At 37.4% G+C, this 25,055-nt stretch overlaps 1 protein-coding gene across 2 annotated transcripts in view; it reads left to right on the top strand.

Annotated features, from left to right (window-relative positions):
* Myo10A (unconventional myosin 10A) overlaps window positions 1–25,055 on the top strand; it is a 63,104-nt gene that overhangs the window by 34,226 nt on the left and 3,823 nt on the right. For both annotated transcript variants that reach the window (XM_033341839.2, XM_033341837.2), the window contains 3 exons: window positions 21,755–22,131; window positions 23,541–23,844; window positions 24,517–24,912. In XM_033341839.2, coding sequence (XP_033197730.1) covers window positions 21,755–22,131; window positions 23,541–23,844; window positions 24,517–24,912 — 1,077 coding nt within the window. The remainder of the gene's footprint in view (window positions 1–21,754; window positions 22,132–23,540; window positions 23,845–24,516; window positions 24,913–25,055) is intronic.

The raw sequence follows: 25,055 nt of genomic DNA, 5'->3' as shown, positions 1-25,055 counted from the left end.
CTCATTTTCTTGTCGTTCTGTCATTTACGTCCACTGATGCGTTTACTGGTTTTACGTTCATTTGTGAGATAATTTGCGCGACGGTTCTGCGATCGTTTACTTCGGTTGGATTGCCGACGATCAAGCTGCGATTAGGTGTATGCAATTTCGTTTTGAAATCTTAGAATTGCAAACCTAGATATTTGAAAAACCTGATATTATTTATTCTTTTAAATTTCTTTGTGTCTCAACGCTGTTAATCAAAAGAGTATATGAATAATCGAGGAGCTGGGAGGTACATATGCATTAGGTATAAGAGAAAGTTCTATACTTTGATTAAAATTTAGTGAGGCTTTTGATAGTTAGAAGTCTGTCTTATTTATCTCTAATTGTTTCCTCTTTTTCTTTGCTTCTCTTTTTTCTTTGCATCCTTCTTTTCTAACATTTGAATCCGCGCGATCCCTTGATGAAACGCGTATTGCGCTTCTCTGATAATCACTGAACTGTTTCTAGATTGGGTTAATAGGTTAATCAATCTTGTAATAACTCTAATTACTCATTAGGAATGTATGAGCAACAGTTACCTGAAATATTTGGTCCGAGGAGAAAGGAATGTTTCGATGGCATGATTAGATTAATAATTGGTTCAGGTAACGTTGCATCAAACGAATACTTCATCTCGATTCATGTTTCAACCACGATTTTCTACCACCACAAAAAAGTTAAATCGTATCGAACCATGAAATTAGATCACGCAATCCTGATTTCGCATCTTTAATTCGCTTTATTAAGGATCATTTAAATATTAATACTGAAAGTAAGTGACGAACCCTGAAGCCGATCAAAAAAGAAATAGAAAATTCGTATGACTCGCGTGTGTTTCATACAATTTTAAATCGCAAATTAATGGTAAACCTAAAACCAATTAAATGGTAAACCTGAATGGTTCGAACAGAAGAATAAATTTTACATTTACGAGACTTATGAGATAAAATGAAAGAGTCCATATAAAAGTAGCCATTATTCGCCATGAAATAAACTGTGTATTAATTCAACTGGTTTCGGTGTTCTAAGCAGCAGCTTTCTGCCGAAATACCTTGAATCCAATCAATTTCCCGATTCAGCGAACTTACTTATTCTTTACCAATATGCATAATTAAAACACAAAACATTTGTATACCTCTCGAGTTTTGTACGTCATATTCAAATCATTCCTGTTATGAAATACTCAACAGCATTCCTAAATAGAAGTTATCAAAGTTATAAAGAAACGGCTCGCGATAAGAACTCTGGCAGTTGTGAAACAGGGCGCAACAATAGCTTGTAATCTTGTCAACTGTCATGTATAGTCGGATATTTTAAAAACCGTTGTCTGATGCTTCGAATAACCGTTACACCGAAATCTTCTTGTATCGCCATCTATTCCTCGTCCACTGCTCATATTATCTCATGCTAAAGAATGGCTCTATATAGTGGCAAAAATTAGCTAATTTTTATACGAAAATAGTTTTACTCTTTGACAATTTGTCCCCCTTTTTGTAATTTATAATTTACTCCATAAAAAAGGTAGCAAAGCGATTCGGATAGAGACGAATCGATTGGAAGACACAGACCACGTACCCAAGTATTGAATTTTATTACGCTCACCGCGAACGTCGGTCCAGTCAATCGATCAGTCCTATCATTTTACCTCTGAGATCAGTGGCGCAGCGATATTCTTACAGCTGTCGCTCGAGCTGAGGCATCGAGCGCCTCCGGGGGACGTTTTAATTTCTTTATTTTCGATTTACACTTCCCCTTTTTCCTCGATGCAGATCACTTTTTTATTTTTTCTTCATTTCCATAGAGAGAAATTGTTTCCTTCTCGCAAAGATTCAAGAAAACATATGATTAAGAAACAGACTCAACGACTCCATAACGAAGGTGAAACCTTCTTTGACCACTGATCAGGCAATTATTTTTTGTACAAAATTTTTGAGCCGTACATTTTATGAAAATATACAAATTAAAAAAAAATCTTACTGATTTTACAACGAAAGCAAACCTTTTTGTAAATATTCTTAACGAAATTATATTTTTCCAAAGACTGTGAGGTATATCTACAAAAACGAGGTCGTTATCCATCGGCACTTTATCAGGGACGATCGAGAACTGTCTACGCTGATGATAGGCCATCGATATCTTCTCTTCTGCGGCGAGAAAGAAAAGAAGAAGGAGGCATTGGCCAGCATATATGACCACTCACTGGAAACGTAATTTACACTAGGCGTTGCCCGAGGTTGCCTCGTTACATTACATAGTATCATGCCGTTAGAATTTCCAAGTCGATCGTCGTTAATTGGTCTTGGGCGATCGCTTGCGGTTCGACCGCTTGTGTGTAGCCATTTCAAGAGCAAAGAAAAGAGGCTTTCAAGAAAAAAGGTGCGATTCAATTCCGTTTCTGTTCAACCGTGAAAGAAGCTTATGCACGTCACATGGAATTCGTCGTGACATATTTTCTTCGCCTTCTTTGTTCGTTTCTCTTTTACCTTTGACGAACGTTGCACAAGAAGCACACGATACCAGATAATATTTATTTATTTCGCGTTTCTATGACGCACAATTTTACAGGCTGTTACCTTTTTAGCACTGTTTTAGTACCCGAGATCTGGAATACACTTGTAATAAATTTCAACCTCATAAATGTCTCCCTGAATAAGACAGGAATTTATTGGCCGTACATAGCTTCACGGCTCGTGTTAGCCGTTTGGATTAAATGAATTTTAAGCAGAATACAGTATTTGATCCACTTTTTTAATGGTACGAAAAATCGTGGAAGTTTCGTTGAAATTCAACAGCGATATAAATTCCTCGCATAATTCGAAAATTAATCGAAGATTTATCGAGCCGTCGATGAATTACTGTCACAACGAAAGGGAAGTCATTACTGCAGATAATGGAGTTAAAAGAAATATTACATTACTAAGGAATGTAACGTATTTAATTCGCGATAGAAAGTTCCAAAGGAAACAGATTACAGTACTAACGATATATCACGATTTCTAGAGCTACTGTTGAAAATTGATCGCACTCAATTACGAATGATAGATCGATCATCAATTACATACTTGCCCTTGATGTTTAACAGGTGCAGCGCGAGAATGTTTATAAAACATCTCGTTCGAATTATTCGTATTCAAAGACAGACACGAAATTGAACGAAAACTTTCTTCCAGTGATGAATGGTCCAGGATACATTAAGTATTCCTAAAGAGAATTTGCAATTCAGAGAAAAGATTTACAGCTGTATAATTTGAGTCGAGATACAACTTACATTTGTCCATTAATCAGATTTACTGAATACTGAAGTCATTTAGTGGGCGTAGACCATACTTCCTACTTACTCTGATTGTATTTTCTTCATAAAGAAGATAACACGAAGAAAAGGTAAAGGTATCGTACAAAGTTGGCTGCGAAATTCGGAAGAGACAATTCTACATTTGTCAGTAATCGTCGTTAACGTTTGTCGCTAGGAGAACAGATCGACGAGTATAATTAAATTCATTAAACTCGCTAGTCACACGTTGGGCGATGAGAATGGGAATATAATTGACCATTATTGTGAGGGATTGTCGGAACATGCGTGTTTTAAAAAAGCATCGGTATAAAGGCTTCGAAGACGGCGACTTCTTCCGGCCAGCTAGAGCTAGACCATTGTAAGAAAGTACGCAACGTCGCGGTTCGTGCACGATGTCGTCACTTCGCTCGTGACAAAAGAGGCAAACAACAATTTGTTACCGGTTTTGCACCTTCCCAATGTTTTTTCCGCCTTCGATGAGCCCACGTTTACTGGAAAACTTTCACTGCGACCCCATGTCCATCGTTCCACTTGTGTCACAATTTGAAAACTCTGTTCCGTGAAATAAACTCGAGGAATTGTAACTGAGGCAACAAAGTGGCGTATTTTCGAAGACTCCAAGCTGAGGATTCAGCGAGTCTCCGAGAATTGAGTAGCACTTACGAATGCTATGCCATGTTGCACGATTTACGATGCAATTCAAAGTCGCATTATATACCAATCACATCTTTACATTCCACGTTACGAGCGAGGGCAAAGAAAAAAGGAGACCCTGTCGGCGCGTAGGAAATGTCAATTCGTCTTGCCCCGGAGTCTATCGTTCCTTCTCTCTTTCTCTCGATTCGCGCGACCACGCAATAAGAAGTTCCTCGACCAATTGTAAACACTGTGTCATTCCTGTGCACAGGTGCATTGGTGAGCGAGTGCGCGGCGCATACGTTACGAGAAATTCGATCTCTCCGTTTATAGGTTTCTCCATTCAATAAAAAATCAACTGTTGTACAGACGTGCTTGTGTAATTACACAACGAGGAAAGGTACCATCGAACCGGTTGGAGTCAAGCGATTCGCCTTCCGCAACGGAGCAAGCCGCCTCTTATCGCAATAAATTTCTTTCAATAAACGAATCTAACTGCATTCTTGCGCTGATTTACGTGTAGTTGTCATCTGATAGACTGGAATTGTAATAATCAGCTGTTAACTGAGTCGTTTCTCTCTCTTTCTCTCTTCTATCTGTATTAGTAATCGTATCATGACGAGCCCGTTTCTACTTTCGATTAAATGAAACGTTGACAATACATGACACGTTTCTGGCACGTCCAGTATTTCTCATGCCATAGTTACGTCACAAGGATATCAAAGATATTATTCGATGTCAAGGAATTAAAAGAGCAAATCCTTGATTTAGAAAATAGTTTAGCTCCGAGCTTCTTTTGACCACTATAATAGAAAATCGTTGATAAATTGTTCCCTTTGATACGAAAAGTGGGAAGTTGATATAATTACTAGAATCACCAAAACATAACTGTAAGCACCGCTAACTAGACAAGAACAGAGAGCGGTACTCTGTACGAATCTCTCCTGATTAGCAAACAACGAAGATAGAATCCAAGTTAGAACCATGTCGAAACGAACATTTCGATCCCAGGCTATCTATCCTGGCGAATGCTCAGAGCAGCGTATCGAAGGAATCGTTGGATCGCCGCGACGTGCACGTCGACAATTAAGCCACCACGTGAAATTTCGAAGAAACGTGTCGAATCATAGAAAACTTGAATTTCCTCTTTTCGTTTATTCGAGGCAGTTTTGCGGATCGGATGCACATCGTTGCATGCGTGGCAGCTCAGCTACGTTGGATATATTCCCCAGCTGGAAGGAGTTAAAGCCACGTAACGTTCAGGCGCGCAACTACTTAGGCTTCTTTCAAGCGATTCAGAGTTCAAGCAACTCGTGTTTACCGGAGGCAACACCTTCTTTCTCGCGTACACGATACCAGCTTGGAGACCGGAAGCCGTTTGAATTGCTAATGACCCTGGCAACGATCTTTATCTCCCACTGACACTCGGGGTCTGGCCTAAATTCTCTCGCGACGTCCTTCCAGATCTACAAGGTGTCCTGAACCATCACGTGTCGTCGGTGAATCATCTTTGCAAGGGTGCAAAAGGGTCGAGCGTACGGTACAACGACAATAGTGGCAGTAAAGTGTATCGTGTTCTGTACAAGCTATTTGAGACACAGCAAATTTGAGAGCTCATTACATTTTCATTTTAATCTCTTGCCTTATCAGAATTTGAATATAAATTATTTTATTACTATGAAATTTACAATATTATTAGGAATGTTAGATATACTGCGTGAAGAGAGAGAGCAACAGATATTCTCAGTAGTAGGAATTCTAATTATATAAACTGTTTGTCCCTTCGACAAGTCTGAAGAGTTAAAACTAACCTTTTCTGGCAAATGCCTTCGTTGAATGGAAACCATAATTCATGCTATAAGTGACGAAACGGCACGAAGGAAGAAATTAACGAGAAATAATTTCGGTGAAATTTCCTAGGCACCATGTTAGAGAATATCTATGCAGCAAAGGAAAGTTTGTCGGAAGTACGAAAAGACATTAGCTAAGCATCTCGCAACGTCTCTTCTCAGAGAGCTAATAACATGTAGTGTTTTACGCGTATGAGATCGAAGAAGCCGTAACAGTTGCATTGCTAAAGAATCTCTGTATTTTTTAAGGCGAATCTTCATGAACAGTTTCACTTGTCTTCTTTAGATTTCTACCATTCTGTGTCAGGCTTTTTCCTAAGGCTTGACGAGAGAAGTGTCGCAAGTGTTCGATGGCTGCGTTTCATTTTCGTAAAAGGTAGACGTGCAGCGTTTAAGAAACAGAAGTTGCGATAGATCGAACGTTAGAAATGGAAAATGTGTCTCCGAATCGCGAAACAGGGGAGAGTTTTCTAAGTCGACTAGTCTTTCCGGTCATGACGGGTGCCTTTTACAGCGGTCGATCGCGTTCAGAGAACAGATTTCGCCTCGATCACGCACTTTTCGCCACATTGTAACGTCTCGTGGCGAGATCACCAGGGGAAAAAAGTCCAAGAAAAATGCGAGTCGTTAGAAAATTGTGAACAGGGGGAACGGTAGGCGAGAAAGCGTTGAGAACGTTTCACGATGAGTCGAACGGAAATTGGATCGAGTTTCCTTAAAATGGAAGCCACTAAAATCGCTGTTTCATCAAAGTTGAACGAAGCCACGAGAAACTACTCCTTTTTAGGTATATAATTTCATAATTCTCCTTTTATAAAAGGGTCTATAATTTCTCTGGATATTCCTTAGAAATAGCTTCAACGAAACAAATATAATTTACTAGCTGACCTGCAACTATGATCTGTTAATTGCGTTTCTTATTTGAAGAGCCTGTAGACATGAAGTAAATCGCCAATTGCAATTCATTTTATCGCTAATTCGCTATATAGTCCTCCCTAGAGGAGGGTACAATGGTTAACGAATCCCCTGTCTCATCGTGGTTGCTAAATCATCAATGATTTCATAGCATAGAAAAAGAGAAAGATGGAGGTTGTAAGGTCGCGTATGTAGAAACGTGGGAACGCGTGTCTTCAGATTCGAAACGTATAAAGATCCTTCCGGCGGAGGATGAGAATCGACGCTCGAGATACATTTTCGGGAGACCTAATCAGACTTGATACTTACAAAAATATTCTAAAATTTCTAGGAAAATTTCTTAGGTGATATATAAATACCCGAAACTCACAAAACACAATGCTGAGAACGAAAAAGAGGATATCGTGGCTTTTGGAAATGGAGATAGGGCTACGGTTTAACGAGCAGGATGTTTCTCGACCGGACTCACGTATTATGGGACCCTTCCAGGGTCCCAAGTGTAATCGGTCGTTTCCGTTAACGACAGGTGCGCCTGCTGTTACACGGACACGCATGAATCACGTATATCTTTTGTGTAGCTTCTTTTCTGATCGAAAATTTCAAGCGATGGGCTTCGTCTTTTCATACTCTTGACGAATTTGTATTCTTACAAAAGACTGTTTACAATGGACGGAATTCTTTCGCTTATATATCGAAGAAAGAACACGAAGGAGTTTATTATTATTGTAATCGAGTGTATAGAAAAATAATTAATTTCAATAGATGGAGTAGATTTAAATATCAAAAGATATGCAAGTTACTTTCCCGAGCAGGAATTTTTTTTACCGAGTATGTATATCTATCGACCGAAGAAATTACAATCATTCCTGGTATCCAACTATCACTTCCGACTTTTCCCTTCCGTCTTTGATTTCTATTTTATTCACGGTTTCTACATGAAATTGTTTGTCGCGTTTATTACTTTATTTTGTGCACGAAAAAACAAGTAACCGGGAATTATCTTACTTAATAGAATTAACGTCTTGATCGATTATTAATTACGTACAATATTGTACAAACAATCTTTGATCGCTTATCGATCCGGTAGAAAAAGAAACACCGAAACAATTAATTTTCCTCGGACCAGATTTAATTTACTTCCTATTTCCTCTTTGCGATTTCTCCTCTTCTCTCAACGTTCGCTTATTACCGACAGCAAGAGTCATTAAGCGGCTGTCTCTGGTGAAAACTTATGGCGACCCTTCGTCTTATACACAAACGAAGATTTTACATTACAAGTAACTGACTTTTCAAGATAGAAATTAAAAGCATCTCCTTGATTCGATGGAACGAAAATTACCAATAAACTGTAATTCAACGCTTCGAAGTACTCACATCGAATACATTTTGGAACAAAAATATTAACAGATATCGCTGGTTTCTTCTTTAACAAATAAAAATTAGAAATATCGAATTAATAAACACGAACGACGACTAAAATAGAAAATTTGTACTAGAGAAACAAAAATGAAATGAATTTTAAATACTTTTACCAAAGATTATTCAAATCTCCAAAAATATACCATTGTAAATTTATGAAATTTTTACGAATTGGAATTGGTGACACTTATGAATTGGTGATTCTAGTAATTCTAGTATAAAGGAAACTTAATGAATATTAATGAAAGTACGTCTTCATAACTCTTTGCTTCGAATCGAAGCAAAACAGATGGTGTTTAATGAAACAGGACGACTAGAAAATTTCACTCGCCAGTTACGAAATAAATGGACATTCCTGCATCAACTAAGTGGAACCTTCTTATATTCTAATTCTCATTTTTAATAATATAACGTGTATCGATATAGGATATTGCTTATTGATGGTCAATGAGATTATACTTCATGAATCGATGAATAATTGAAATCGTAGCTCATCGAGTATACAGAATACGAAGCAACTGATAGAGATAAATTTTTCCGGGATTGTGACGCGAAGGAACGAAAGTCTCGTTATTATGTCATAAACATCACTGACCTATGTTAATTGGTCTTTAAGTTTCTCGTTCTTCCACTGACTGCTAAATACCCTACTAGTTCGCGTGCACGCACTATGCATTCGTAACAAGAAAACTGTATATCCAATACCATACTGTCATACCAATTAGGAAAATTAAATTCAGGGAAGATACAGAGGCGTCGCGAGTCTCGTGGCCAGTAAACAATTTACGATAATCATAGCTGAATGAAAAATGTCGAAGTTATCAGTGTATCTTGAAAATATAATGACAAAAAGAAACTGATCATATAAATCTCAGAAACTGCACGTGTGTAAGTTAGTTATAAAAATATAGACAACGTTGCTGTTTTGTGCATAAAGAGGTTGCTGAGCATCGTTTCAAATATCCATACGTATCCTGGTAGGAATCTCTTAACTTGTTCGTGACTCTCCAAGAATTTCCTAACAGTTCCTAACGGTAACAATTACATTTCCATTACGAAATTACGGGCAATAACGCAATCGATCTGACCCACCTCGATCTTCCTATTCATTAAACCACTTATTGGTTATCCGTTCGTTATTTCGAGAGAATTAAGGAAAAAGATTTTTACTCTACATTCCTTACTTTATTATGCGCATTCTGGTCGGTGCGTAATGAAAAATAAAAACGGGAACGATGGAAAGGAGAAAGAGAGAGAGAGATAGGATGTTCTCAATGCATGGAATCAGTAGTGGGAATGAGATACTTCGACGGTCGCTGAGTCGATCGAAATACATTTCAATACGTTCCATCTTTTATCGAGCGATTTCTAACAAAGAATCCTCGAAGAATGCAGAATCTTCGACATAAAGTGGACCAAACCGCAAACCATAAACTTCCTTCCATTCGTGTTTTTTGGTTTTACGAATTTTGTACAATTTTTTCCTTTTTTTCCATATACACCAAGGAATCTTCTTCATCTTCTTCCATCTTTCTCACACACACGTCCTCTTTCCTTAACACTATAGGGTTGTCCTATACAAAATTTGCGCTAACTTTTAGATACCCAAATTAGATACTCGTGGGCACACATTTTTTATATTTCAATTAACGCCTTGATTTTGTCATCGTCGATAGGGTGCGACAAGTCTACGACATTCTTCATCTTTAAACTCAACATTTCTAGTCCTAAGACTACAAAAATCATTTACAAACACCCCTATCGTGTAATGTGTATACAATGATATGATATACTATTCAAATGATCAGCTCTCCTTTCCGATGAAAGTGTTATAAATATATCGAAAATGCATTCCATCGCTCTGCTATGATCCTTTCCAAAATTCACCGCATCCAGTTGCGATAGCTATTATACAAAGACCGAGCCAATATTATGTTTCTCCCATCGCACCCACATATACTGAAACTTTTCCCCAAAGACCATATCCGAATTCCATATGCGTTCATTGGCATTCTCGTTATCTCGCTCTTTGCATGTACGCGAGTCATTTTCGCGAATCTCTCACACCTCGAAAAAAGCAGACCCGCGTAAGTCACCACCTTCCCACCATCTTTTCGCCACGCGATTCACTTGGAAACACAAACGAAACCGTGTGTCGAATGCCCATTACTGCGCAAAACGTACGCAAGTACACACCGTGTGTGGAAAGGCTCGACCCAGATATCGGTGTTTCGAACGTGCCGGCTAGTCAGAGCGCAGCCAGCAGGGAACAGCGCTGTCTATCGGAAGCCGCACAGCTCTTCAGTTCATCGACTGTCGTTGCGCGGTGCACGCTGGTGCAACGCTGCACACGGTAATCTTTCCGTGTACGCCGTACGTGCGTCTTCCGCTAGTCGTCCCTTCAGGCGAGAGAAATTTTGCGATCGCGCACGCGGATACTCTTATCGCGTTGATACCGTGTGACCGGTGAGTGTCAGTGACTCGATCCTAGATAGCTTCGAGAATCAACGGTAAAAGTGACATGTGAGCCCTTCTTCCGCCGTTTCTTTCGATTTATTTTGTTATCTTGAACGTACCGTGCACTTTGACAAATTTTAAGTCGCACTATTTTTCAAGGATCGTCATATTTGTTTAGGAGCCGATGAGAATTGTGGAAGTTATGATGAAATTAATGAAGCTTGATGAAGTTTATGTTGGAATACAAGATCGACGAATTTTTTTAGATAATTTTTTAATTGGTGAACAGAGTTCGATGAATTTTAGGAAATCATAGGAATACGATGATCGACGATATAATTACTCGACGTTGAGAAATAATTAAAGAACATATCGAACTACAAATTTTGTACATGTTTCACTAATCTACTGAGTTTAACAGATTTCGTGGAATAATTAAAAAATATTAATACGAGAGTACGAAGATGGAAAAATCATTGTGGGTGTTTACTCGCTTAATGGATAACGAGGATAATGAAAGTAATTGGGTGATATTTTGTGGTTAGTTTACTGTGCAAACTCGAGACGATGCACTTGCTCGTCTTCATAGACCAACTGCCGTCTTTTCTTTGAGGCATAATGAGGATATTTACAGTTGTCCTCTGTCATTTGTTGGAAGCACCTGTAATACCGACATTTACGATTTCAAAGTAATTGCTTTCACACTAATTACATCAGGAACCAACGAGTATTAAACTTTGGAGAAATTAGTCTGTTCCATAGCTGGTTCGCCTGCTATTGGATTTCTGATTACACTCGTTCGACAAAAACACCGAGTAGAAAAAGTATCGAAGAAACGTGTTGCGTAACTAACAGGAGAATTCTACGAATGTGCCGCGTTAAGTGTGACGGTAAAAGAAAGAAGGAAACGCTTGCCAATCGAGTCTGTCAAATCAACACAGTCCATTTCTTGTCCCGACGACGTCCGTTTAAACGCACATCGCAACTTTTTTCTCCATTTGCGTAGTTTTGTTTGCATTAATCATTCCAACTTCTTGTATTTTACGTAACACGCGTTTCTTCTTCCGTTTGTTTTCTTGCATACGTTAAAATCGTTGCGACAATTTTCAAGTTTCAGAGAAAAAGTACATTAATATCGACGCTTCCTGAATATTCAAATTACCTCTACCTCCTTTCATAATTGTAAAAAATTACGTTCTTTTATGTCAGTCTTCACTGAAAAATAGTATCTTGCCTTCTTCGAGCGATTAGAGTTATGCTTTTGTAGAAATGAGAGTCTTTTAAATATTTTTTATCTGCTTTTGTAAAGTTAATCAGTTTCAAGGAATTCGTTATTATTTTACCACAAAATATTAAATTCGTCCCATTTTCACGCTGCTTAGCAAATGACAAGTACATTGTTCGTTATATACAGTCGCACTCCGCTCGTAAATAGAGAAACTCATTAAAGATAGCCACGTTTAATGCAGCTCTTTGCTGTAATCATTCGATTACAGAGAATTATCACGATACTGTGTATCATCCTCAAAATCAGGCTCCACATACACGGTTGTATAATAGTATAACTGTACGGTAGCATGAAATCAGCAGGTGGTCTCATAATTAATAGTGCATGACTCGAATAAAAAAATACGGTCCAAAACACCGTATAGAACATCTGTTCTTTAATTTGTAAGAAGGAGACATCTTCCATGGGAATAAAAATTTCCATCAAATGAATGTAAATTATCACTGTATAAATATAGCTTAGAAAATATTGAAACGTATGAATGTTTATAATGGTATTGCTGGAATTAATGACGTTAATAACTCCTTCAATTTTCAGAATTCTCTGATAAAACTGACACAGAATATTCTTGCAAATATTTACAATTAATTAATCAAATACGAAAATAATCGACGAATCTTCCTTGATCGTAAATAAAATAAACGAAAACACAGAAAAAGAATAAAATATAAGGAAATTCTGCAACATTCGATACGAACGACTATCGATGGCGATGCGGGTAAGGAAGGCTACACCCTGTTTCCGAGCAATGTCACGCGTCAGACCAAGCTTCGGCCTCGCAAGCACCGCGAAGATAACAGTCTCGATCTCGATCGCCATCGTGTCGCAATAAATCGGTTTCGCTTGCCCCAGTGTCATGGCGAAATCTCGGTATTCGTGTCGCCAAGGCTCAATTACGACTGGCAATCGTTGTTTACCTCGACTCGCAGCCGCAACATACCTTTCCTACCCATTAAGAAATTATTCTCCGCTTGTTCCCGAGAATACATCGCACACCTTCGATAATTATTTGCTCGCGGGATGAGGCGGGCCCTGTGTTTTCTTAAAATATTCGTTACGACCTCGCGCAAACATTCCACGCGTTCACCTGACTAGATCCCACGATGGCAAAACAAGAGATGACGCGATAGTTGCGATAATCACAACTGGGCGAGGTCGAGATTCATTCAAAATTGATTCGAAAATCCATCGGATCGATGATTCGAAATGTTTCGAAATAGGTCATCATAATACATTTTTGTGGCACTGTTAATGGAGCCGTTTTTGCGAACCATCATTCGGTATTTTCGTAGCGTGTAATTTTCATCTGAGATTAATAAGTAGGCTTGTTTTTATTGGACTGAGATTTCGCTGCGAGAAACTGTTTTGCTGAAATGACTGCAAAAAAGAGGAAATTAAGGGAACAGTTGTAGGATCATATGTAGAGATGAAAAAGTGAAGATATTTCGTTGAAGTTGCTCGCGATCTGTCATACTTGACTCGTCAAGGAATCGAAAGTTCGCTTTAATCGCTCCACAGGGATCCTCTATTTTGCACCGCTAAGCGGCGAAAGTGGATCCAGTCCGACGAAGAAATCGAGAAAATTTATCGAAAGACATACGCAATTATTTTTTATAATTCTGAAGAATAGATAAAACTCTACCTGCGGATGAATATCAACTTACCTTGTAACGAAGTTTAAAAAAAAAAAAAGAAACCCATCTTTTCAGTTCTTGTAAATTGATAATGAAATTCATTCATATTACAACTAAGTTTTTTAACCACGAAACCAGTCTGTTCAATCTTTGTGAATTAATAACAACTCTGTTACAAGCAGACATTTCGAAAATCATTTGGAATTAGCCTCCAAGTATAGACGATGTCTATATGCGAGATTATAAAGGACTGCCTGTATTGTCTATTTTCTATCGGTGTTTCTCGATGAAGAAGCGACCACGGGAAAAGAAAAATAGGCATGTGATCGTGATCTTCCTTACGCAAGCCTAACAACCTCATACGAGATCGTTAACGATCCTCCTATACGCAAGTTTACGCGTTCCGTAGATAGTTGCGTAGTCGCTACCGGCATACCAAACTAGCCTCCATCCGAGATATCGATGTTCAATCGAACTGGGAATAATAGTCATTGATTAACCATAAACTCGTTTCAACACCGCATCGTCCCAAAAAATAACATAAATTAATGAACATTATTAAATTATTTCTGTTGTGAAAAAATTATACTACACAACAATTCTAATAAAATATTTATTAAAAAATCTAGATTTCTTACTAATTTTACTTACGATATTATTATCTTGATGTAAATCTTTGAGAATCTAAGAAATATTATATCAGTATTATTAGTATTATAGTATCGTATCATTGTTATTAATATTCGATTAATCAAAGTAATCATATATCTTAATCAAAAAGTACTTTTCGAGAGGATAATTTTTGTACAAACGCCTGTTAGCTGAAACATGGTCTGTGTAAAAGCATAGTGCTTGTCATTTAATTAGAGCCATGCAACAGAGCAGAACAACACAATGCTAATTAGCTGTTTCTTCGCCGATTGTTCTGTATCCTTTTGCGGAACGACTATCCAGAAATATTCTCTTCTGTTGCCGAAAGAGAAAAAAACTTCATTAATTCGATATCCTTGAAAGCACATTTTTCATCGATGATCATCTACGAAAATAGTTGCTACGCGAGAGATACTCGAATTTAATTCTAAAAAATGATTACCCCTTTGAAAACAGGTTCCATAAAACGCAAATAAATTATTCCAGGAGACAAATATCCTTGTCTTCGATGTATGATTCGAAAACCATCGCGAAACGTTGAAACACGAACGATAAAACGGATAAAGGTACATGACAAGTACCATTCAAGGCTAAAATTATAATTTTAAATAATCCTCTAGAGATTTACAGGACGAAGTTACAGCGCATGGATGAATTAACTTTGATCGCGTCATTTATGCTCTTTTATCTGCACGTTCACGATTGGATTAAAGTAAAACGATAGACGTTTTGTAGGTCAGAAGATGCTCATTCCATTAGTATAGTGACATACTGACTAAGAATGACTGGATTCCGTTTCCTACTTTTTCCTTGACCATCGAGTTCCGACTAGCCTTCCATTTGAATCTGGGTTCTAAATCTCTGCATCCTCTCCCCTCTCGGTTCGACATTACAGAGATTCTTAGATGATAAAGAGGACAGGTGGACATTCTTTAAAATATCCCGACTGATTTCAAGGCCATAGTAGCGTGTAGCATAGAAATTGAATTTTTATGTAGTCAACTGTGCTTCCAACGTACATTATTTAAGTTAACAGAAAATTAAGAATCTTCTTGTAATATCTACTTAAAGAGATGCAGTATTCTAGAAGATGAATACGTTTACGAATTATTTACTAAATTTCTATTTACTTTATCCACCGCTAATGGGGAAAGCGAGTTTTCATGAAAAGCGAAGACAACCCTTTTTAATAGGTAGGAGAAGTTAGGTATCCAAGAAAGCAGAAGCCTTTCTCATTCGTTGTTGGAGCGAAGGAGAGTTTGTTAGCGCGAAATAATTACAATGAAAAGTGCACATTGTTCTTTGGTCTCACGACAAGCTTCTTCGCCGATCTTCTCACGAGGCCCTGAAGAAGGTCCTTCTTCCGTGATCCACATTCGGCATTGCGTGCCGTAACGAGGGCAATTCTGCGGTTTTTTCAAGCAAATTCGGCTTCGTTATCGAAGGAAGAACACGCATAAAGAACACCAAACACTGACGAAATCGTGGTAAAATTTTTATTATCGTCTTTTTATTATCGTCTAGTTAATTTTTTTAGGCACTCCGCGTGATAATTTATTCGGTTCTATCTTACGGGTATTTACGTACATTTCTCGAATGTGATCTTTTCCCCCTTTCTATTCGAAATTTAATTGCTATACCGCCGTGATTTTTTTTGATGTTATTAATAATTTCACACGAGGAAAGCTATCACCGAAGCTTAGCGATGTTTAATGTATATCTTATTCTCGAATTTCTCCATTTTTGATATCGTATTTGTTTCACAGGGTTTCCTTTTCTCTTGTTAATTAGTATTAGAGGTCTTTCAAGTGGTGGCCGAAGAAAGTTCACGGTCGCCATGCGTAAAAGATCTTTGGTTCGGGGAATCAAGGTCAATTATATTCTACGAAATGTAATTTCTATGCATTCGTCGTGCTCGATGGCCTGTACTATGCAGAAACTGAGCTGGAAAGTATTCCTTCATTGACTTTGCTCGTAACACGATGTTTCGAATTGCGGTGTCGTCTGATATTCTATTGCACTGTAACCGGCACGAGAAAAGTCGCTTATGTCAGCAGTTATTTGTGTGACATCAAGACCAAAGAAAGATTAAGTCACTTAAGAAAATTCATCAACCTTTGAATCCTAAATCCTTTTAGCCAAAATGATTTCCAACTAGTAGTATATTTTCTTATGATAAAAGAATAATAAATTTCCTTATGATAAAGAATAATTAATTTAAACAGCGGTGGAATGCAAGTTTAGGCTTCGTCTTACAAAGTACTTCAATTTACATAACACATACTCTAGGCTTACTATAAATTTTGAACAACTCAATTTTTAAACGATAGACAGTGCACGGTACATTCAAGAACCAATTCCACGTATTTAATAATCAGCTTAACGCTTAAACATTCGTGGAACCATCTTCCTGAACAAATTCGTGATTATTAAAAAGAAAAAAGAAGATGGTTAACTCATATGTCGACTAAACAGATTCAGATGTATTCAACCAAGTCAACGAACAAAGTGTCCATCATCAACTGACCAAAATGGAGAGAGAGGTTTCCGATACCGAAGGGATCTTCTCTAAAAGACTGTCCAGCAACTGGGCAGAGCTGCCAACAACCCTGAGGAAGAAGACAAAACATCGGCCAGAGATTCTCTCTCAGTTCGTCGATCCTTCAGAAATCTCTGAGAACGAGACCAAGAAAATCGAACCTAAACCCTTCAATAACGTTCAAAGAATCGTGAGAAGATCCGAATTTCTGCGTAAACTGGAAACGAATGAAAATGGGAAGAACGTGGATTATCGACGAGACGCGAAGATCGACAAGAAATCGTCAGAATACTCGTTTTCCCGCGTGGACGAAGATTATAGGAAACACTACGATGATCATGACTCGAAGCTAGGTCCTCGGAGAAAAAGTATAAGCAATCTCGTCGGGAAGTTCGATCACAAGAATTTCTCCGACGAAGATCGAAAAACCAACTCTCCAGACAGCCTCTTAGTGAAGTCCTCGGAGTCGGATCTAAGCAGCGACGAGTACGGACAAACGGACGACTCCGGGGCGTTTTTAGAGAAGGCTTCCAACCGTGAAAAGGGGCCAAAGGGCGAGCAGAGAAACAGGTTCATTAAATTTTTCGCGAAAGACGAATGTAAAAGAAAGAAGAAGCAGGAAGATAAGAAGGCGTCTCCAGACTCTGGTCATTTGGACGTGAACAAGAATAATGTTAAGCAGATTTCGAGAATCATAGAATCGACTAAGAAAGATTCCAAAGGTGTGAATCAACAAAAATTCGAGTATGAGAATATACCAAGGATCGACGTGTCCAAGCTGGATCAGAAGCCTTTTCTAAACCCCATAACAGCAACGGTTAATTCGACAAACTCGAGCAATACCGATCGTCCTCAACCAACGATCGAACAATTGAGGCTTGAAGAGGGTTGCCTGTTAAGAAATTCGAGAAACTCGAGTCCGTCTGGTCCATTGAGAAATAATAACGACAACATTGAGACGAAATATCGAGCTCAATCTCCGGCTAGACAGAATCAAAACGCGGAGGATATTCAGATGAACGAACTGATCCAAGATTTCTACGATAGCGATCAGATCGTCGGTCGAGTGAACGGGGAACGGAAGGTTTCGAAAATGGAAACGATCACGGAAGAAAATGCGGATGGAAGCAAACTGAGTGTTAGGGAGATCTTGAAGAGATTCGAAGAGCTGAGGACGCAGAACGAGACGCAAGTGGAGGAGAAGTCGAGCGACAAGACCCTCACCACGATACAAGAGACCTTGAAGAAACTCGACGAGAAGGTCAAGAGCTACCAGGTCATGATCCCGATAAGATTCTTGTCCTCGATTAATAAATACTCCGTAAATCTTACTCGATTCCCAGTGAAATTCAATACTCGCATTTCAACGATCGTATGCTTTTTACTCTTTCATCATTTTCGCATATTTTAATACGACTAAATGCGCTGATAAAAATGATAAATCATTTAAACGAGGTGAGCACGGCATTTATATAGAATCGATTCCTCTTTATATAGAATATCTTAAAAATTGCACTTGCTATTCTACCAACTTTTTGCGGCGCAAGAACTGCACAACTAATTAGTTGCAAATTGGGTATTTCGTTTAATGATGCTCTCTTTTGTTATGTTGCGTACAACGAGCGTTTCGCGGCGCTTTTCTTACTAGTTAACATACTTCGAGTCAATTATTAGCCGGACAACGACTCCTACCAAATTATATAACACAGGAAGAGATCAGAACTATTTTAATTATGTAATACCTATCAACCAAGCGTACACAAGTATTCGTTATCTGAGATCTACGATTTTTATCAAGTATGCGTAACATATTTTAATTAGAGAAAATATTATTAGAGAAAAAATTTAAATAGCGAAAAAAGTCGGGTAACAGATATCTATGAAAAACAACTACCAACGTTAAACTAACGATATTATCTTTTAACTACGGCGCTTAATTATTGTTTCCTCGGTGACTGATCGAGAAACGATTTTGCTAACACCCTTCGATGCTTGATAATACGTAATTTAGTACGCCAACGATCGACGTCCGTCATTAAATACAGTTTTCCTTCGAAATGATTTATGCTTGCCGAGAAAAGGCACCGAGAGGAACAGGATCGTTAACTTGTATGTTTTACGAGCAATAAAGAATTCCTTTTGCTATTAATCGGGATCAGCGTTGTCCTTGATGACAACGGCTCGTTTCATGATTCTATAATGTATGAAAATCAATTTTCAATGAAAATTGTTCACTACCGAAACGGAGAGATGCGAAGTGGTTCGGATGTCAAAGCAATTTCCAAAGGCGAGAAATTGTCAGAGGTGAAAAAGCTTTTACCGTTAGGCGGACGATATAAAGTACCGAAAAGGAATGCAGGAGATTGCATTCGCGGCGTACTCGCATAATCGACCCTGTTTACATCGATACTGTGCCAAGATATTAGTAAAATACTGCCGGTGGTAAAGTTACCGTAATTGAAGACTGCGTCGAGTGTAACGAGCGTGATCATTAAAAAGTTTAAAGAGAATTAATGGTGCCACCTTAGAAGGTATCCTTCGTTCAGCAATTAAGGTTAACGAACAACGAATCAAGGCTTTATGACGCCTAAAACATCGTGCATATCTCATTCCGTGGCAGGAGTTCTAAGTTTACATCTCAATATTGCCTGATATTTGGTCGATGTCTTATTTGAATTAGTAGATAGACGAGAAAAGCTAGAAAAATTGATATCAATCTCGAGAGGAAATGCAGAATAATTTTTCAGCATGGAAAATGAAACGCTCACCTACATAGGTTTGAAAAATTATACACGAGAATCTCTAATAGAGTTGTAAAGCAATTTATTTCATAAACAGGCCGGAGAGAATCAAGTGGATGGTTATTCTTATTAATACCATTACAGTAACTATGAATGCTCACGTTTACCATCGTACCTGGATACATTAACGATTATGTGGGTCAGGGTCAACATCTGCTTATCTCACTCGCTCAGGTACATTCAGGTTTTACCAGCAGGGTATCAGCTATCGATATATCGGGTGCTACGTTACGACTTCCTTAGGAAAATGTGTAGGAAGACCCAAAAATATTTGGAATTTATATCTTTCTACCAGTTCAGAAAATTGAACATAAAAAAGTCTCCTCCTCTAACAAAAGAATATCATTAGATGCGATCAGTGCTGCTAAAAAGTACAAAATACATAGTTACAATAGTCATCTTGTTATTGACACGGAATTAACTGGGATTAAGATACGAGAAATATTTTATGAACTTAACATTTTAAAAAGTCTGATAGAAAATTGAACTACTATTAACTCTTTTTCTAGAACAATTTACACTCAGAGGAAAGAATTACAGTAGGCATGAAAATTGACAATGCACTATATGTTCTATTATTTTTCGGGTAATAGCCACTTATTATGTTGAAAATTATGGCAAATTGAGAATTACGTTATTGCAATATCATTCCTGCAATGGCACTGTGGAAAAATTACAGTTTCAGACGAAAGAAATCACAATTTACTAAATATATGTCAGCTGTGGAAATAATAATGGCAATCATACGGAGCTATACACTTCGACTTTCACGACATTACCAACGTCGGAAAAGTGTAAAACGCGTACAGCGGATGCTATCGATTTTCTTCTACAGAATCCAACTAAACTATCATTCATGAGCATTTAGTAATTAAATAACTTTATACAGAATCTAGTTTCTACATCGTCTAAGAAACCAGTTATGCGGATGTACCACGCGGGAGAAGTCGGTCGTAAATCGTTTGCAAATTATTAATTTGCATGCTTCATTCATCCATTCGATTAACTGCCATTCGATTGAACAAAAAAGAAATAAATTAGAAGAGAAGCTTATTGAATGTACTTACATTACGATCCACAAGTTTGGGAGCGGTCATGTATAATCAGTCATATTTAATTAAACAGATACATATTAATACTCTGCTCATAGTCGAAAGTAAAAAACTTCCAATATATGCGTTCTACTACTTCTCTTTTTTTCTTTTTCTTTTAAAGAGAAAACGGAATATTATAAAGAAAAATATTCTACGAGACTCCTAGACACCATAGTGCATTCTTCGAATTCTTATAATGATTCTGACTGGCGTGCAAGGAAACTCGTTTTCTCGTTCGCAAGATCGATCGATGGATCCGAGATACCCGCGACTATGTCGGTGAAATGCAGGAAATGCAAGCCGAAAGAGAAAATGAATAATAGAAAAGGTCGAGAAACCGTCGTGTAAATCACTCGCGAAACCAGGGCGACGTGACGCCCACGAGGTTTTTACACAGGAAGTTTACATACCCGAACGTAATTTCTTGATCTTTTGATTGTGATAAAAAAACGGAAGACACTCGTTCACGAAACACAAAATCCCGACCTCTGACCAACACGGTACATAAAGAACAGGTCCCTTTGTACGGGAAGTGAAAAGTAGTAGTTTAATCGACGATATTTGTATAATTTTTATTGGTGATTTATGAAACTCTATCCAGTTTGTAATTATCCTCTTTTTTCTCTTTTTTTATTTAAAGTGTAACGATTTCCTCTGCTCTAGATCGACAATTCCCCCCTCCCCCTGAAAATCATGTGAAAGTTTAATTTGGTGTATTAGAATAAATGATGTCACTATTCGCTTAAAGAGCAACTTTCCCAGCTATAAATGCTTGATAGATTTCGCAGTAGATTAAATATATAATTAAGAATAATAATAATCAAAGTAGGTATTCGTGATTTTCGCGATCTAGGTTGCGCTCTGATTTAAGATCTCTGAACAAAAATTTTACAGTTCCTGGATGTTATAACTGATCCCAAAAAGAATTATGGTCGATAAATAATACAATTATCTCTCAGTATTCAATATTAAATTAAACAAAAATAAATGAATTAATATAATAAAATTTTACGTTATTAAATTACTTGAGGACTCCAGATTCAATATTTCAATTCAGAATATCCCAATAATGGAAACCTCAAGCTCCCAAAATCAAGTAAATTGAGAACTGAATGATAATAATAATTAAATAAAATGGTACGTTACGATTACAGGTGGATCAGAAGCCGCTGCATAAGCCGAACCATCATGAGAATCACGTGTCTCAAATCACGAAATCGATCCAGTCACAGGCGAATCACAGTGCGTCGAATCACGTTCAATCCCATGGTCAGCCTAATCATGTTATCTCGAATCACGAGAACCACGTGTCTGCCGGTCGTGTGCCGAACCACGTGTCAGCGGCAAACCAGACGAATCACCAGAAAAACCAGCAGAACCAGCGACTTAGCCCGAATCAGGAATGGCGTCAACCGGAAGACAACGGCAGATTGCAAGAAGATGGCATCTATGAGAGCGGGCCGGTCGTCAACGACGGAAAACACTCTCTGTTGCAGTACGCCATGCTCAACTTTAGACAAAGCACAGAGAAGTTAGTATTCTACTTATTCCAATTCATAATGTTATACAATTTGTTTTTATTATAGTTCGTTTTATGCGATAATATATTTTTCTCAAATAGATGGCAAATATAAAATTCGAAAACTCTTGCATTAATAGAAGTATAAACTTTTTCATCATTATACTTCATTTTTCTAATATCTCACTTTTAATCGAGTTTAGAAAATACATTAAAACTTCTATTTTTGCAGAATAAAATTTTGATAAATCTATTTCACTAGTAATGCTAAAAATGAAGATTGTAATGTATTTTCTTTCGCAACATGTTGCACGCTGTACGCTCTAAACTTGAATCAGTAAGTACCAAACAATATATCTCCCAATAAGAAACAAATCCTTGCTCTGAAAAAAAAAACACTTTTACCAAAACGAGGCATCGCAATAAAGGAGAAATTAATGTTAAGGACTAATTGGTCGCTCTTACGCAAGAAACAAGAGCTAGCCGTGTTGAGAAAGCATAACGCACTGCAGTTCTCAGAGTAACATCGACCATCTTGGTGAACGCGCGGCTAACGAGTACAGCTCGTCTTCTTTTGGCATTATTCCGTGATTCGCGAGTTACCGTTTTAAAGTGCTTCCTAACTTGACGAGGAAACTTCGATATATTCGTTTCACATAAAATTTTCTATCAAATTTTCTAATTACTACCAATTCGTTCTTACTGAAGAAACTTATGTCGAAGAAGAAAGATCTAGATGGAATTTAATAGAATCGCTAATGAATAGATTTCTAAAAACTATGTACGTAAGGTTACAATATTAAATTCTAATTGAATGTATAAAATTCTAAATGAAGTGAGAATTGACATTGCAAATGTATCTTAATTGTCTTTGCTATTCAGTGACCGACTAACTGTACCAACGTGTACAAGTAATTAAAATTAATTAGGAGTTTTCACTATTCATTGTGTGGTATTCATTATTCATAGAGATTTAGAAAGAAATATTCAACCATGGTTTTACACAGCAAACACATTTGTAACGAGGTATCAAAGTAAAACGAGAAAAGAATCGGCGAAAAAACAATAACTAAGAGAAGGATCAACCTTCAACCAAGTCGAAGGGGAATCATTAAAACGCCTAACTAGAGTGTAGACTTCCTAAACATGACTTTGACAAGTGACGGCCACCCGGCCAGTACTCTGAACGGGACTTTTTCCTCTGTCTCTGTAGCAACATCCTGCAATGGAAATCTCCTTTACGGCCACGTACTCCTCCAAGGAGATGTCTTCCGTTTTGGAAGGCTATTACTTACGTCACCCCCGAGTCCCGTTCCTTCGATAAATTAATTCTAACAGTCGCTTCCCGCGGTTACAACTTCCTATAATAACAAGCAGAGTTTTAATAAACAAAAGTTTTAACAAAATATTTAATTTTATAGGTTTGAGATGTTGAAGACAGCAGATGGATCTATAAGTGGATCTCTTAAAGTGATCGAATCTTTGAAGAGTAAAAAGAAGAATAAAAAGAATAAAGGCCAACAGGATGGTGCGGAATGGACTTGGAAAGAACAAGTGGATCTTGTAAAATACTCTCCTGTGCCAATAGAACAGAGTCTTTTGAGACTTGATGCAGATTTAAGTGCCTTGGCAGTGGAATGCTTTTTGTGTCTGATGAGGTACATGGGTGATCAACCTTTGCCTCCAGATACTAGCGAAGTAAAATGTGTTTACACCATTCTGATGGTAAGTGACGATGTTTCTCTTCTGAACTAACAATCTCTCAGAAAACAATCCTATGTCTCTTATATTCTTAGTTTGTATGAAATAAGCTAAAATGATAAAAATTTTAAATATTCTGTACAATGACGTTGTTATATACAATTATATGAAGAAACATGGTGAAATTTGCTGAGATAATTTGTATTGGGGTCAAGGATTTAATGATGAAGGATAATAATTTGACAACCTACTTTTAGCGCTGAAGGATTTGAATTTCCTTTTACTTGCTACTTCTTTTCATTAAAGATTTCTCCTAGATGAATACATCTTCATAATGCATTCTCCAAGGAGAACGTTTGAAATACTTTCATCAAATGATGCATGTAAACTTCATTCCATTTTTTCAGGCTTATTGTTATCAAAAATATTGTACTGCCTTGTAAGGATGTCTAACAATCCTTCATCACTAAAGTAATAAATTTATTAAGAACAAGAAGATAAATTTTATATCGCTAGTTTATTTTCATATATTTTTAAAAAGTCTTACATTTAAAAAATAATATTTATAATATGCCTTAATATTCTAAAATAATTGCAAAGAGTGAAATCATCACTTTCTTTCTCCATAAACTACTGAGAAAAATCTTAGTTTAACATCTAAGGACATTATTCTCACTACTTTCAATCTAATTACAGCATTGTCATAAGTATGAATTACTTCGTGATGAAGTTTACTGTCAATTGATGAAACAGACTACAAACAATAAGAGCCCAAATCCAGATAGTTGTCAACGTGGTTGGAGGATCTTTAGCATTGTTGCTGCTTACTTCACTTGCAGTGATGGTCTGAGGCCTTATTTAACAAAATATCTGGAAACTGCAGCTTATGATAAGAGGAGAGCTTACCATGGTACAGCCACAGTGTGTTTACAAAATCTCAGGAAGACAGTTAAATATGGAGGAAGGAAAAACGTACCAAGCGTGGATGAAATTATGGCAATTAGTGCAGGTAGAAATGCGAAGAGACAGATTTACAGACTACCAGGTGGAACAGAAAGAGTTATCAACACCAAATGTACAACTGTTGTACAGGTAAGTTTAGTTTTCTCCAAATTATCTAATTAGACAAAGGATCAGGATAGATGCAAGTAATATATGAAACAAATTAGAAAATCTATTGGATTATCTATTGTATTATAAGGCTGTTAGTAGCTAAGCGCTGACAAACAAAACAA

The sequence above is a fragment of the Bombus vancouverensis genome, chromosome 12 (genome assembly GCF_051014615.1).
Source record: "Bombus vancouverensis nearcticus chromosome 12, iyBomVanc1_principal, whole genome shotgun sequence".
Lineage (NCBI taxonomy): Eukaryota > Metazoa > Arthropoda > Insecta > Hymenoptera > Apidae > Bombus > Bombus vancouverensis.
Note: the sequence above shows the minus strand (reverse complement) of the source record. Positions and strands in the feature narration are given on the sequence as shown.